Source organism: Homarus americanus, unplaced genomic scaffold (assembly GCF_018991925.1).
Source record: "Homarus americanus isolate GMGI-L3 unplaced genomic scaffold, GMGI_Hamer_2.0 scaffold11794, whole genome shotgun sequence".
Taxonomy (NCBI): Eukaryota; Metazoa; Arthropoda; class Malacostraca; order Decapoda; family Nephropidae; genus Homarus; species Homarus americanus.
The window spans coordinates 639,664-656,005 of NW_024739301.1; the positions used below are offsets into that span (position 1 = coordinate 639,664).

At 43.8% G+C, this 16,342-nt stretch overlaps 1 protein-coding gene across 1 annotated transcript; it reads left to right on the top strand.

Annotated features, from left to right (window-relative positions):
* Positions 1-1,704: 1,704 nt before the first annotated feature.
* On the top strand, positions 1,705-12,903 carry LOC121874478 (neprilysin-2-like). The gene is made up of 10 exons (XM_042378616.1): positions 1,705-1,769; positions 5,080-5,166; positions 5,930-6,106; positions 6,216-6,328; positions 6,889-6,953; positions 8,014-8,133; positions 8,319-8,470; positions 9,100-9,261; positions 11,992-12,068; positions 12,342-12,903. The coding sequence occupies exons 2-10, from the start codon at positions 5,107-5,109 to the stop codon at positions 12,439-12,441; spliced, it is 1,026 nt and encodes a 341-aa protein (XP_042234550.1). The 5' UTR covers positions 1,705-1,769; positions 5,080-5,106; the 3' UTR covers positions 12,442-12,903.
* The last annotated feature ends 3,439 nt before the right edge of the window (positions 12,904-16,342 follow it).

The following is a 16,342-nucleotide window of genomic DNA, read 5'->3' on the forward strand; positions in this document are numbered from 1 at the left end:
GCCCCCAGGTAGAGTGAGGGCTGTGTACTAACTCTCTCCCCCTCGCCCCCAGGTAGAGTGGGGTTACCTGCTGCGGGAGCTGTTTAATAAGAGCATCACTGACGAGGACAACATCTACGTGTACTTTCCAGACTATCTCAAGAGCCTCTCATCCCTCCTCCACGACCTACCCCCCTGGTGAGTGGGCCTAGCGAGTATGAACCTAGTGAGTGTGAACCTAACGTGTGTAACCTAATGAGTGAGATCAATCGAGTGGGCCTGGTGGGATCTCGTTATTGCAGCCAATTTATGTACTGTACACTTTAATTTGTTGTTCCATCACCATAAGTCACCGTCGACAACCCTCCTGTAGCAGCAGTGTATATCAACCCCCTCCTGTAGTCTGCTGGTAGTGTCGACGCTCCTCACTCCTACAATACCCGACCACAACGTCATAAAGCAGTAACCTTGATCTCAGACTATCATTAACATTCTTCCTATGAGAGACGAATGGGTGTACTCACTTCAGGTTCCCCAAATGAGTTATATATGCTTAGTAGTTAAATAAATTAGTATCCAATTAAGTAGAGTTTAAGTGAGATGTTATGGTTTATGTCTGTGTTTACAATTCGGTTAACGAGTGTTTATGGTACTGTACTGTGTGTGTGTGTGAGGTCTTGAGTGTCGGACAAAAGCCCCTTAAGATAAATAATAAAAATCAGAATCTTTAAATACTTATTTTTATTCTTTATTATTTACAGTTTATGAATATATTTTACTGACATGTAAAATATTACATTTATTATATCATAAGGCTGCAATACCTAACCTAACCGAACCGATTTTCCACTTTAAATGAGGCGGTTTTGTCCGTACCTAGTGAATTGAATTGAAACAGTTTATTTAGCCAAAAAAAAAACAAACACAGATACAGAGTGGATAATAATAACAATATTAACATGGCTGAGCCAGTTGAGAACCTGGGCTCTCTTTTAGGCACCTGATATATACTGTACATTTATCTCAAGGAGGTATTATGTAACACTTAGTATCATCTAGAATAGTACACATAGCATGGTGGTAATGAGAACATCTCAGAATGTTACCACGGTTATCAGTAGATTATAATGAGTAAAAATAACATTGCCATTGTCTAGTCTGCTTCACATCTGAATTGAATTGAATTGTAACAGTTTATTTAGCCAGAAAAATACAGATACAGAGTGGATAATAATAACAATATTAACGTGGCTGAGCCAGTTGAGAACCTGAGCTCTCTCTGCTGACCTCACCGCGAAACACTGACCAATACAAGTTTTCAGTGATTCAGTGTGTGTAGTGAGGGTCAGGACACTTGGGCAGGATTATTTCAGGATATAATGATAACTCTATGATGATCTGTACCAATTGAGTCAAAAATGATCCCTTGTTAAAAACTGTCTAGTGAACGATATTTAATGACATCAACAACATTCATGCGAGACAACTTTATAAAAAAAATCCTCTTGTTACTACGTGCCGTCTCAACATATGTCAATAACACTGTATAAACCTTTTCATCTGGTTTAGGTTAGGTTAGGCAAAGGTTAGGTTAGGTTAGGTTAGGTTAGGTTTTCATCTGGGTGTTTAAGGTGACCCGAAGACCCACCACCACCTTGACACATCTCAGTAGCAGCTGGTGACCATCCCCCTACAGGGTGGTCCACTACGTTGCTGACTGTTTACATCTGACGTGTTGTTAGAGACGGTCTCCATCTCTCGACACCGACCAAAACGACTTTTGCCTTCAGGTGTGTGGATGGAGCCAGGTGTGTGTGTGTGTGTGTGGGGGGATGAGGTGAGGCGTGAGGTGTGGGGATGGAGTGAGGTGAGGTGTGAGGTGAGGTGTGGGGGTGAGGTGTGGGGATGAGGTGAGGCGTGAGGTGAGGTGTGGGGGTGAGGTGTGTGTGGGGTGAGGTGTGTGGGGGATATGCAAGTTTATATATGTTTATGTGAACAAATTTATTAAGTATATGTATACATGGTATGTTAAAGCATAAGTGTACACATATATTTATGTACTTGTGTACAGTACATGTACAGTACACCGAAGACTGTGTATACGGAAATACCAAAGTGTAGACTGTAAGCACATACATCAGTAAGTGTACTTGTATATTCTTTGTTAAGTGCATGTGTACTGTACAGTGTGCTTATATATTTTTACGTAAGATTGTGTACCTCCATACTGAAGTATGTGTACAGTCATGAGCTATAATGGTGACGAGGGCACCTTGCTGGACGAGAAGTGAGGCTAGCTGGCCTTTCTGGACGACAGCTCACTGCGATAGAGGCTTATCCAGTTTGACATTACATCTACAGGATACATGTTTTTCCGCCAGTTCCACCTCGGCACCACGCACAGAGCTTGTGACGCTCGATAGGAATATTACTGATAATATTAATATTGATTATAATACTAAAAATTAATTATACAGGTGCAATATATGCTCTTATTACTCAGCAGTGCATTGCTGCTTCCGTATTACCATTAATGCCCTGAGAAAATTATAAAACGAAGGTGAGCTAAGTAAAACGTCAATAATAATATATAATTTCAGTAATATTACCAACTACTGTAATTTGTCATTAACAGCTGGTGTTGGAAGTAATATCACAATGAAAAGATTAGTGTTTGTCGTGAGTGTGAAGTTGGTGCCTCTGCGTGAAATCTTATATGGAGATGTTATATTAACTAGTACTAGAGTTTACTAAAGAGTTATCCTCTTAATACCGACTGGAAACAAATGCCACCTTTTGATGCGTCAACACGTGAACCACCTATGAAAGTCCCTTATTATTGTGATGACGTCACAAATATATATATTTTCGGGAATCTGTTAAGTGGATTAACTTTTCAGAAGGACAAATTAATAGACCTCTAGAAAATATGGGGTCAGTAGAGGGGTAAACGACCGGTATATGGGTAATGAAAGGTTGAAACAATCCCATACAAACCCTTTTAATTTATGCCTGGTTCAAACTATTTTGTACCAATGCTGAAGTTAAAAACTTTGTATGGGGAATTTGTGGACTGTAAAAACAGACTATATCCGAAATTTTGCATATATTGATATAAAAGGACGCTTATGTGATCATTAGGATCACAGAACAAAAATATAAAATTTGAAAAATAATGACGTCACACTTTAACACTATTTCATTGTTGGTCATAGTATAATGATACCCCATAGCTGTTCCGCTGTTCAGCATCTTATCCACATGATAATATATCGGATGTTACCACAAAATGCAAACACATACAGTATAGTATACCGTATATTTCACCAACAACACCCCCCCTGCCCTCCCCCCTTCCTCATCTACCAGATTCTCCAGAGAGAGGCACCACAAAGCAGTTACTTTTAACACACATACACCAAGATTCAGTGGTAGAGCGAGAGAGAGAGATAGAGTATCTACTATTTCAGATTTCGTATGGTATTATTTGAGTACCGTTTTATGATAATGTTATTATACAACGGAACACAACATAAGAACACATGAATTGAGGAAATTGCAGCGAGCCTATTGGTCCATAATGGGCAGTCCCATTTACACCCAACCCCTATCGCTCATATATCCGTCCAACCTATGTTTGAAGCTATCCAGCATATTCGAGTTAATGATGATATTTGGTAACTTGTTCCACTCATCCACTACTCTATTTCTAAACCGATGTTTACCTATCTCGAGCCTAAATCTAAATTTGTCTAATTTAAAACCATTGTTACGAGTTCACTCCTGGTTGGATAGTTTGAGTACCTTTGTTATATCACCTTTGTTTAACCCTGACTTCCATTTATACAGCTCGATAAATATAGCCTTTTAATACAAGTAATAAGGTTTAATGACAAGGTTCTCATGTGTTCAGTTTGTATCCTATTGTAACACTGTGGCTTGACACCAGGCCAACCATTACTGTTTCTTATGTTTCATAAAAAACCCACTTTTTGGTACTGTATATACAGGATGGCTTATACAATTTACTCATTTCATGGCGATATATTTCCTCCATTCATGCCTCGTCTCCTACTCCACGCACAATCCCCGCCCGAGGTCTCCCTAACTTCCCTGCTCGATCTCATCCACCCTTGGCTCATACCCATCCCCGCCTTCTCCCCAGTCCCTCTCTCTACGCCCATGTTTACATTTTGTGATAGAGACCCATTATGTTATCATGCCGATAAGATTATCAAATGTAACATAGTTTTGGTATTTAACACTATCGTCAGCAGTCAAATAATATGGGACCTTCATTTATACATTGTGAGGTGAAATATGTTTCTATTAAGTATTATATGGACACCTATATGTAATAATATTCTTGTAGATATTTAGGTCATATTACGTGCCACAATCCAGAGGTCAGGACATCTCCATATGATGTACCAAAGAGAGGCACTAACTGAACACTCACGGTGCTCCAGACACCTCAGTAATGTACGAGTGGTATTACTCAGATCACCAACTTTAAATCACATATTACCTGTCAACATTACCTTTGTGATATAAGTTTTTGATGTTTCAGTTAGTGTAACTTTGCTTTAACATGAAGTTCTTTCTTAATTCATTAATGACAATACAGCTGTGGCAATGCATAGCTGATTGCACCTATATCATTATTTATCAGATTCATATTCAATATCAATATCATTAAGGTCTAATGTTCATGTGGAATGTTACTGGCTTCCTAGTTCTGCCGTGGTGCCTAGCCGGAAACAAACTGTCGTCTGGCGTGTTAGTTCGTGTCGCGGTGACGTCGTCCAGAAAGGTCACCTTGCCTCACCGCCCGGTCGTGCAATGTGTCCCCGTTATTATGGCTCGTGACTGTACATACATGCCGAGGTACATGTACACATACATATCTATGTGTAATATATTGTACATACATACCTAACTGTGTGTACTTGCACACCTGTGTATGTATGCGCGTATACTTAATTACATAAATATAAATACACTTAGGTGTACATGTACCACTGTAAGTGTGTGTTGTGTATACTGTGCATATGTGTGCGTGATAATAATACCCACTAACTGTACACATGGTGCCAGCAGGCCACCAAGAGCGTGTTCGGGGACGTCATGTCCAACATGTACCTTCACTACATCGGCAACACCACCGTCACCAACATCCGCACCCACGTGAGTACCTGTGTTAAACACTCCGTCTCCACCCCTGTGTAATACATCTCTGTACTGTACGTGTATAGCAGCGGGACACATTCATGGTTGGCGGGTCACAGACATGGTTGGCGGGTCACATACATGGTTGGCGGGTCACATACATGGTTGGCGAGTCACAGACATGGTTGGCGAGTCACATACATGGTTGGCGGGTCACATACATGGTTGGCGGGTCACAGACATGGTTGGCGAGTCACATACATGGTTGGCGAGTCACATACATGGTTGGCGGGTCACATACATGGTTGGCGGGTCACAGACATGGTCGGCGGGTCACAGACATGGTTGGCGAGTCACATACATGGTTGGCGAGTCACATACATGGTTGGTCACATACATGGGTCACAGGTTGGCGACACATACATGGTTGGCGGGTCACATACATGGTTGGCGGGTCACAGACATGGTCGGCGGGTCACAGACATGGTTGGCGAGTCACATACATGGTTGGCGAGTCACATACATGGTTGGCGGGTCACAGACATGGTTGGCGGGTCACAGACATGGTCGGCGGGTCACAGACATGGTTGGCGAGTCACATACATGGTCGGCGAGTCACACGCTAAAGATTCCCAGGTGTTATAAAAATCAAAACCTTATTTAATCTCCTTGTAAATGGACAGCAAGAGAAGCCAGCACACACCATCATGTTCCCGAGCATCTCTGGACTTTCACTCGCCCTCAAGACCTAACATCCTACATCTTCCTTCCCCTTCTACAGGCGGCGTCGATGCTGGAGCTACTGAGGGAGGAGGTAGAGGTGTCGATTAGGTCTTCAGAGTGGATGAGTAAAAAAGACAAAGTGGTGGCCCTCGAGAAGCTGAACTTACTGCAGGCCGAGGTGGGAGCTTACGACCGTCACTGGAACATCTCTTACGTGAACGAGTCCCACTCTGAGGTAACGTGTAGGAGAGAGAGAGAGAGAGAGAGAGAGAGAGAGAGAGAGAGAGAGAGAGAGAGATCCTCATAATAACTCTGGTTCCATCCATTTCTCCCTCCACACACAGATTCGGTTCCTGCCAAACTTCACTTTCCTAGACGCCGTGGTGGAGCTCTACCAGGTGTTCAGGGTCGACATCTACCGCCTCTACCACACACCTATCGATAAAGGATCGTTCATGTGAGTTCAGTCTGTAAGTGAGGTTGGGTTGGGTTGTGTTTAAGTTGGGTTAAGTTGGGTTGTGTTGGGTTAGGGTAAGTGAGGTTAGGTTAGTGAGACGATTCATTCTAGACCATGAACTGGGGCGAAGGGATTATATTAGTTAATTATAACTTAAGAGAATAACATAATTATACGTTATATCTCATAGGCTCATGGAGTCATTCGTAGCCTCACTGAGTCAATCTTAGACTTACTGGTTCATTCTTAATTTCACTGGTTCATTCGTAGACTCACTGGATCATTCTTAGACTAACTGGATCATTCGTAGACTAACTGAACCATTTCATAGGCTCAGTGGGTCATTCTTAGGCTCACTGGGTCATTCTTAGGCTCACTGGGTCATTCTTAGTCTCATTGGACCATTCTTAGTCTCACTGGATCATTTTTAGGTTCACTGGACCATTTCATAGGCTCACTGGAGGCTCTCTGGGTCATGCACGGTGTCACATAATAATCGGTGGATAAAAGAGCCTTCCTACCAAGACTCAACCTTACCATATACTCGTTGTTCTCACCAGCTGGGCGTTTACTGTTCAGCCCTTCATCGTCAACGCCTTCCACATGCAATCAACCAATACTATAGGTAAGTGACTCTCCCTAACACCTGTACAGTACATTGGTATAAGTAACTCTCCCTAACACCTGTAGAGTACATTGGTATAAGTGACTCACCTAACACCTGTACAGTACATTGGTATAAGTGACTCACCTAACACCTGTACAGTACATTGGTATAAGTGACTCACCTAACACCTGTAGAGTACATTGGTATAAGTGACTCACCTAACACCTGTAGAGTACATTGGTATAAGTGACTCACCTAACACTCTGTAGAGTACATTGGTATAAGTGACTCACCTAACACCTGTAGAGTACATTGGTATAAGTGACTCACCTAACACCTGTAGAGTACATTGGTATAAGTGACTCACCTAACACCTGTAGAGTACATTGGTATAAGTGACTCACCTAACACCTGTAGAGTACATTGGTATAAGTGACTCACCTAACACCTGTACAGTACATTGGTATAAGTGACTCACCTAACACCTGTACAGTACATTGGTATAAGTGACTCACCTAACACCTGTACAGTACATTGGTATAAGTGACTCACCTAACACCTGTACAGTACATTGGTACCTAACACCTGTACAGTACATTGGTATAAGTGACTCACCTAACACCTGTACAGTACATTGGTATAAGTGACTCACCTAACACCTGTACAGTACATTGATAATTCTCTTGTGATAGATACGGATTAAAATATTCATCCGTTATTAAAAATTGGACCACGTAAACATTAGACACCCTAACCTAACCTAACCTAACCTAACCAAAAGCTAACCTAACCAAAAGCTAACCTAACCAAAAGCTAACCTAACCAAACCAAACATAATGCTAACCAAACCAAACATAACCAAACCAAACCACGGCAAGTCGCGCTATAGAGTGTATAAATCATTAAAGGAAATAAACAGAAAGCTTATAATCTTCCCATAACCTATTCATACCATTACTACATCTATCCTAACTATAATTATTACAATATCTCTTAAATCATTGTTATTATTATCTATCTAAATATTTCCCTTCTTTTTTTTTCTCTCCCCCATCATGTCGTCTACTCTATCTCCTAGTGTTCCCTGAAGCGTTCTTTCAGCCGCCCTACTACCTGACACGGGGACCAGAGTACATGAATTATGGCTCAGCTGCTACTGCCATGGCTCATGAGATCTTCCACGGCATGGACTTTACCGGTGAGTGTGTGTGTGTGTGTGTGTGTGTGTGTGATCTGGTAGGGAGGGAAGGAGGAAGGGAGAGGGGCTAGTCTGTGTCTATATGTCTGATCAACCTATCTGGCTGTGCCTATACTGTACTCGTATCTATCAACCTATCTGGCTGTGTCTACCTGTGTACTGAACTCTCTTCGTTTTCACCTCAGGGATGTTGTTTGACGCCCGCGGGGAGTTGACGCGACCCTTCAGTGACAAGACCCGTCAGAAACTCAACGAGACCGCTGACTGCTACCACAACCTTCTAGCCCACGCCTTCTACGAGGTGGTCCTTGTACAGTACACCATGATAGCGATGGATGTGAGTCAGAGGGGGAGATGTGGGGAGAGAAAGGTGTGGGGGGAGAAGTGGGGGAGGGAAGAGAGAGAGGTGGGGATAGGGGAGAAAAGGATGAGGAGGGGGGAGAAGAGGTTGAGGAGGGAAGAGGGAGGAGGAGGGTGGGAGAGGAGGATGAAGAGGGAAGAGAGAGAGAGGGGGAGAGAGAGAGGGGGAGAGAGAGAGAGAGAGAATAGGAAAGGAAGTGATAGAGAGTAATGGATATTCCTTGGTAATGGGGGAGTCCATGTCTGGTTAAGGTCAGGTTTGGGATTACCACTTGATTCACCCTCAAGCTTATTTCATCTGAAGATTAACCACTCTAACGCTAACCTAACCTAATTCTAATCTGACTAACGCTAACCTAACGTAATACTAATCTAACTAACGCTAACCTAACCTAACTTAGCCTAAGGCTAACCAAATCTAACCTAACCAATGCTAACCTACCCTAAAGCTAACTTAATCTAACGCTTACAAAACCTAACCTAACCTAACTAACGCTAACCTAACGTTAACAAAACTTAACCTAACCACCTTAACGATAACCTGACATAACCTGTATTTACCTATATAATTGACAGTGTTGTAATACGTCCTGTGTCTCTGGACAGATCGACAGCAGCGCCACGTTAAATGAGAACCTGGCGGACATAGCGGGAATCAGACACGCGTACAGAGCCTATCAGCGCTGGGTGGAGAGGCACTACGTGGAGCCCCGCCTACCTGCCCTACCACTCTCACCCGAACAGCTGTTCTTCGTCTCCGCCGCACAGGTACTTTTGTGTGTGTGTGTGTGTGTTACAGATGTGGATGTCCTGACTACCCAACAGGTCCCTCAGCACCCAGAGTTAACCCACCTCAGCTATCCTCCATCCCTGGAAGAGGTAGCTACTGCCATCAAGCAGATGAAAAATAACAAAGCCACAGGGCCTGATGGAATCCCAGACGAGGTGTATAAAGCAGGAGGACCTCTGCTTACCAGCCGTCTCCACTCTCTCCTGGAGAATATATGAGAAAAGGAGGAAATCCCCCAAGCTCTTAAAGATGCTTCCATCGTCAATATTTATAAGAACAAGGGAGACCGGTCTGACTGCGGCAACTCCCGTGAGATCTCACTGCTGTCCGTAGCTGACAAAATTATCGCTTGAGTTTTCCAAAACAGAATTCTCCCTAAGGCGGAAAACTTCCTCCCAGAATCTTAATGTGTCTTTAGACCATCACGTGGCACCACTGACATTATCTTTGCTGCCCGCCAGATACAGGAAAAATGCAGTGAACAACATTGTGACCTGTACATGGCCTTCATTGACCTAACCAAGGCCTTCGACACGGTCAACAGGGAAGCCCTCTGGCGGACCCTCAGTCGTTTTGGCTGCCCACCAAAATTCATCGCCATTGTGAGGCAACCCCACGTTGGCATGAATTGCAGTGTCCTACACAGTGGCATCCATTCTGAGTTCTTCCCCATCCAAATTGGGGTAAAACAAGGATGCCTTCCTTACTCGTGCCAGTGCCAATTTATCTGGCAGGGTGGACATACAGTATCAGATGAAGGGACTTTTCAACATAAGATGACTCCAGACAGGAACAAAGGTGTCGGCTGCTTCCATTACTAAACTTCAGTATGCAGATGACCTAACACTTGAAGCTCACACTGAACACAACCTACAGGAGATCCTGAACACCTATGCAGATGCATATGCACACTTTGGCCTCGAGGCGAATGTATGTAAGACTCAGATTCTCATTCAGCCTGTCCTTGGTTCAGCCACACCTCCATCAGCAATCCAGGTTAACGGTACTACCCTCTCTAATGTTACCCTATTTCAGTACCTTGGCTCCCACCTGTCCATCACTGCAGACATCGACGAAGAAATTCAACATCGGATCAGATGTGCATCTCAAGCCTTTGGCAGACTCCATACCCATTTCTCCAGCTGTAGGGAGCTGATATCATCCACAAAGTTGCACGTGTATCAAGCAGTGGTCCTCCCCACCCTGCAGTATGTCAGCGAGACATGGGTAACATATAGGAGGCACCTCAAGACACTTGAAAACTTTCACCAACGTAGTCCACGTTCCATCCTCCGAGTTCGCTGGGAAGATAAGAGATCAAATGCAAGTATTCTCGCTGACATCGACTGTAGGAGTATTGAAGCTGCCATTATCCATGAACACCAACGTTGGACTGGCCATGTTACCCGCATGGACGACAGTAGACTGCCAAAGCGGCTACTTTACAGTCATCCAACGAATGGTAAATGTAATGCTGGCGGACAACGGAAAGGGTAAAATTATAGTCTTTGGACAAACCTGAAAGTGTCAAATCGAACTGGGAGACGATCACTTCACACTGTAACGCTTGGAGGAGCACTACACGAGAAGATGTCAATACTTTCGAGTTTGCCTGACTGCACACCGAGGCAGACAAGTGCCAGCGCCGGAAAGACGCTGCGCCCCCCCTCCCCCCAATAGATGTAGCCCTCCACACACGCAACATCTGTGGACGGCCTCCTGCAGGTCCCATATCGGCCTCTCGAGTCACCTCAGAGCTCGCTAAAGAAGGTGACATCCTTAATAACTCATATTATTGTATCATAACTGGATGATCGTCATACTCGATTCCGAGTGACAGCACAGTAGTAGTAATAAGAGTTAAATAATAATAATTAACGGTTTATTGAAAATTTTCAGCAGCCCAAAGGCTGAAAATATACATTGGACAGAAATGACATGGGTTGGGTGGTTTTTTTAACAAAAGCTTTCTTTACTAAAAGGAGAAGGAACATGAAATGAACATACACATTATAGTTTACAGTTGATGCCCAGGCTGGTCTCTTGCCCTACTGCGTGAGGTCACGTAGGACATGTGGTGCAGTAACTCATCCATAGGTGTTGACATGAAGGATCTCACGTAGTCATGGAGACACTGGGTGGTGTGGTGTTCACGTAGTGCTGTAGCTCATTCTTGGGTGATGACATGAAGGACCTCACGTCGTCATGGAGACACCGGGAAGAGTGGTGTGGTGTCACATAAAGCCAACCCACGATTGTTCCCAGAGTGTTCTGATTAACACAACACCGCCTGGTCAGAAGATGGTGGTCGGTTCCCAGGGGTGCTTTTCTCTGGATGTGGAACTCACTGGTGGATCACGGCTCCTGCTGGTGCTGTCTAGTGTTGAATTCACTGACTTAAACAATGTTCATCACTGTTCAACACTGCTCCCTTTCCGAAACGAAATTATCACTTTTGGAGGGATTATGTTGATATCGCGGCGGGGAGGAGGGGTCGAGGGGAATGGGCCAACATTACCGGGGCAGCTGTCACAACAAGAGCAGCACCAGATAGGTCTTGACCCTCCGGTGGTCAAGTAGTGTTACAGTGTGTGTGTGTGTGTGTGTGTTTGTGTGTGTGTGTGTGTGTGTGTGTGTGTGTGTGTGTGTGTGTTGCAGTGAGTGAGTACAGTGTGTGGACCTGACTGACAAGGGTTTCTGTCCCTCAGCCGTACTGCGCTGTCATCCCAGCCTTGGCAAAGATCTTCCTCATGGAGCTGGACGAACATCTCCCCAACAACATGAGGTAAGCTCCCATTGCCTCCCCAACAACATGAGGTAAACTCCCCATTGCCTCCCCAACAACATGAGGTAAACTCCCCATTGCCTCCCCAACAACATGAGGTAAACTCCTCATTGCCTCCCCAACAACATGAGGTAAGCTCCCATTGCCTCCCTAACAACATGAGGTGAGCTCCTTTGTTTACATTCTTTGTGTGTTAATAGTGACCGAGTATTCTCCTGTTGTGACTGATGTATGGGGTTATCTTGGTAAGTCATTGGTTGTGTCTTATTTCAGGATCAATGCCGTGATGATGAACACACCAGAGTTTGCTCAAGTGTTCAACTGTAGTCAAGACTCGAGAATGGTGGCCCACGAGACGTGCCACATTTTCTGAGTGGCAACACCCTGATTCTGAGTGGCCACATCCCGATTCATTCCCGAATCATCAGTGACGGTTGATGAAGACAAGTTAATTAAATCATCGTATACGAGTATACAGTACAAACTTGTGCCTCGTCAACACTACAGTCACCTCACTCACCCATTTCTCAGTTTGATGACAAATCTCGCCAATTGTGTGTTCGGTCCGTCAAACCTGAAAGTCAAGGGAAGTTCTAGACCAGACTCAGCCCACCGTGGAAGATTGTCAGATTGTTAACGTAGCTCCACCATTCTGCCTCAGTAGTGGAAGGTAGCGAAAATATGCAGTTTGCTCCGCCCACCAGAGTTTTCCCTGCTCATAAACAGTACTGGCAATACTCACGCATCCGTAACGTGTTTTACTCAGTTTTATGAATGACAACTAGTCATTATATAATTATGTTCTTTTTTATATAAATAAATCTTTTTTAATTAATGTGTGTCTGACAGTCCTTCAGCCCATATCACTCAGCTCACTCCATCACCTCAACCAGCTACAAGACCTCTGCATAGTGACACCCCAAGAATCTTGACCACACGTCACGTCCACACCTTGTTCCCTCACAACCACGCCATGTTTCTTCACAACCACACCTTGTTCCCTCACAACACAAGGTCCTCCAAGACAAAATTTAAGAAAGGTGTGGTCGTTGATACTAGAGGGGACCTTAGAGCCAGTAAAGTGAGAGGCAAAGATAAGATGTTTTTGACGAGTCGAAATGGTTAATAAGATTATACAGACGGGCAGAGACACTCACTGGACACATTCACAGTTCACCAAATTTTAGTAGATTGAACCATAGGAAGATGAGAGACCCTTACTTTAATAAACAACACAGAGACATAATGAACACTGACAATATATCACAAGACGTTAATAATTCTACAAACCTTTTATATCTAGAGGCAATTTCCTATTCCAATATGTTAAAGACCCGACCCACTATATATGTAAACAACATCAAACTACTAAACGAGAAGGGTATGGTCCTATGGTAACCTCTCTCTATAGTTACCAGCCATTACGTGACAGTTCATCCATAACTGTTTCTTGTTAGTACAGGAGGCAAGTAGAGCAGCATGAGGGAGGCAGGAAGGAGCATTGATAATCCGGAACTATTCAACACTATGGATGAAAATTCTTCCTTGAAAATCATACAGTGAAATATTTGATGGAAAAAATACACACCTTAGGGGAAGTGTTTTAGTTAGACCTTTATATATGAACCAAGAGACACTCGCACAAGTTAAAAAGATATCGTAGTTTCAAGAGATGGGTCCGCCGCACATGCCACGCTCAACGGAGAGACGTTGACTGTGTTCAGAAACTAAATTAATAAGTGTAGAGTTTTAGAATAGCAGGACAGCCCAGGACCAGCCGAGGACCAACCGAGGAGTAGAGGACAGCCGAAGACCAACTGAGGACAGCCCAGGACCAGCCGAGGACCAACCGAGGAGTAGAGGACAGCCGAAGACCAACTGAGGACAGCCCAGGACCAGCCGAGGACCAACCAAGGAGTAGAGGACAGCCGAAGACCAACTGAGGACAGCCCAGGACCAGCCGAGGACCAACCGAGGAGTAGAGGACAGCCGAAGACCAACTGAGGACAAGCCGAGGACAAGCCGAACCCCAACGTTTACTATTGTTTTGATGATTCAAGATGGAGGACACGTTTGGGTGCATTGAATATGATAGTGGGGCGGCCAATAGACCATGACAAAGGCAATTCGGCACAGCATTGAGGCGCATCTCAGAACAGTATACAGTATATCAGCACCAAACTATCTAACATGAAGCTTCACAAAAGCCCTGATAGTGAGCATTAAGAGTTGTGTACCTGTACAAGGAACCCGCAGAACCCCCTGTTACTATCTTGTCCTGTTTTCATTGCGGGCGAACGTCACTCTACACGAAGGAGAGCCACTCACTCACCTCACTTACCGAGACGGATTAGAATGTGTACAAGTGACCACATCTATATTACAGAAGGGCCGGGGCCGAGTTAAGAGTAATGTTCTGTAAAAAGATAACACTTACTGTACTTATAATGTTCATATCTAGAGTTATCGGATGCCCACTCCATAATGATCATAGCCTCAGGTCGGAGTTTTGACCGCTCAGAAGGGACAAACAACACACTGTGACTCAGGGAGGCAACATGGTCGGCACTGCAATCGACCACTTTCAGTTCCCCAACCGTAAAGGTAAGTATACTTATTTACAGATGAGTGGACTTGCGGGGCTCTGGGATTGGACCAATGGCCCTTAAGACAGGAGGCGAGCGCTGTATCCACTCAATCGCCGCATTTTTCTACTTACCCTGACAAATAAGAACATAAGAATAGAGGAAACTGCAATGGGCCTATTGGCCCATACTGTACAGTCCCGTTTACACCCAACCCCTATCGTTTATTTATCCGTCCAACCTATATTTGAAGCTACCCAGCATATTCGAGTTAATGATGATGTTTGGTAACTTTTTCCACTCATCCACTACTCTGTTTCCAAACCGATGTTTACCTATCTCGAGCCTAAATCTAAATTTGTCTACTTTAAAACCATTGTTACGAGTTCGCTCCTGGTTGGATAGTTGAGTACCTTTGTTATATCAACTCTGTTTAGCCCTGACTTCCATTTATGCACCTCTGTCATATCGCCCCTCACTCTACGTCTCTCGAGGGAGTGCAAATTAAGATGCTTAAACCTGTCTCTGTACTCAAGGTTCTTAATGCCCGGGATTAGTCTTGCCATTCTCCTCTGAATTCTTTCTCGGGATTCTATATCCATTCTGTCGTACGGTGACTAGAATTGAACCGCGTAATCCAAATGAGGTCTCACAAGTACAAGATATAGTTTTAGGATAACCTAGCTAGTCTTGTAACTAACACGCCTTTGTGAGAACCCAAGTCCTTTGTTAGCCTTGTTTCTTGCAAATACGCATTGTTGTCTTGGTTTAAGATTCCTTCTTATTACTCCTAAATCTTTCTCAGTCAGATTTCTCTATATCAATGTTGTTCATCTGATACCGGTTTTCTCTTTTTACATCTAGACTAAGTACTTTACATCTGTCCACATTATATTTCATCTACCATTTTTCAGGCTATGCAAAAAATTTTTTTAGATCTTCCTGCAGTTTTGCAGAGTCGTAGTCAGATTTAACAACAGGGAGGAAAGGATCTCCTGTAGGGAACTGCACATATAGTTATAATTTACCTATCGTAAGCTGCATTTATTTAAATACATATATAACTAAAATGCATTGATTTTTATTTTCAACGTTCCTTCTCTGGTACTGCACATACAGGTATATTCTGTATCACCCACTGCACTGATTGGTGTCTTTAAGAGTATATAGTAAGTAGAACCATAAAATGGTCTGCTTATAAGCGGTGAGAGGTAAGTGAGGTAGCATGGGAGACTACTAGCTGACGTCAACAACGCTCCACCCATCTGCAGGCGGGTTGACCTTCTCTTCTGTAGTCTTTGGGTTTTATGGTTGTGTCCCCACGGCCTATATACTCCAGTTCAGTAGGGAGTATATTTAATTATATAATCGCAAATAACATTACAAATGTTACATCGATTTACACATTCCCTTCACTATGACGGCCTTTATGTCCAATTGCCGCCGATTAACAACGAAGATCCAGATGCCAACACGTGTTGTTACAGAGACGCAATACGACACGACTCCACGACCTAACCTGGCGAGCAGACCTTCTAGAGGTCTAGAATCTAGACCTTCCCGGTACTTGCTAACGGTGTTTTACAGAAGTATTAGTAGTAGTAGTAGTAGATTTGACTATGAGGCTACAGTCACTGAATGCCGCAAAGATCTGCGGCTCAACTAATTCAACACAGATAGGATAGCTAC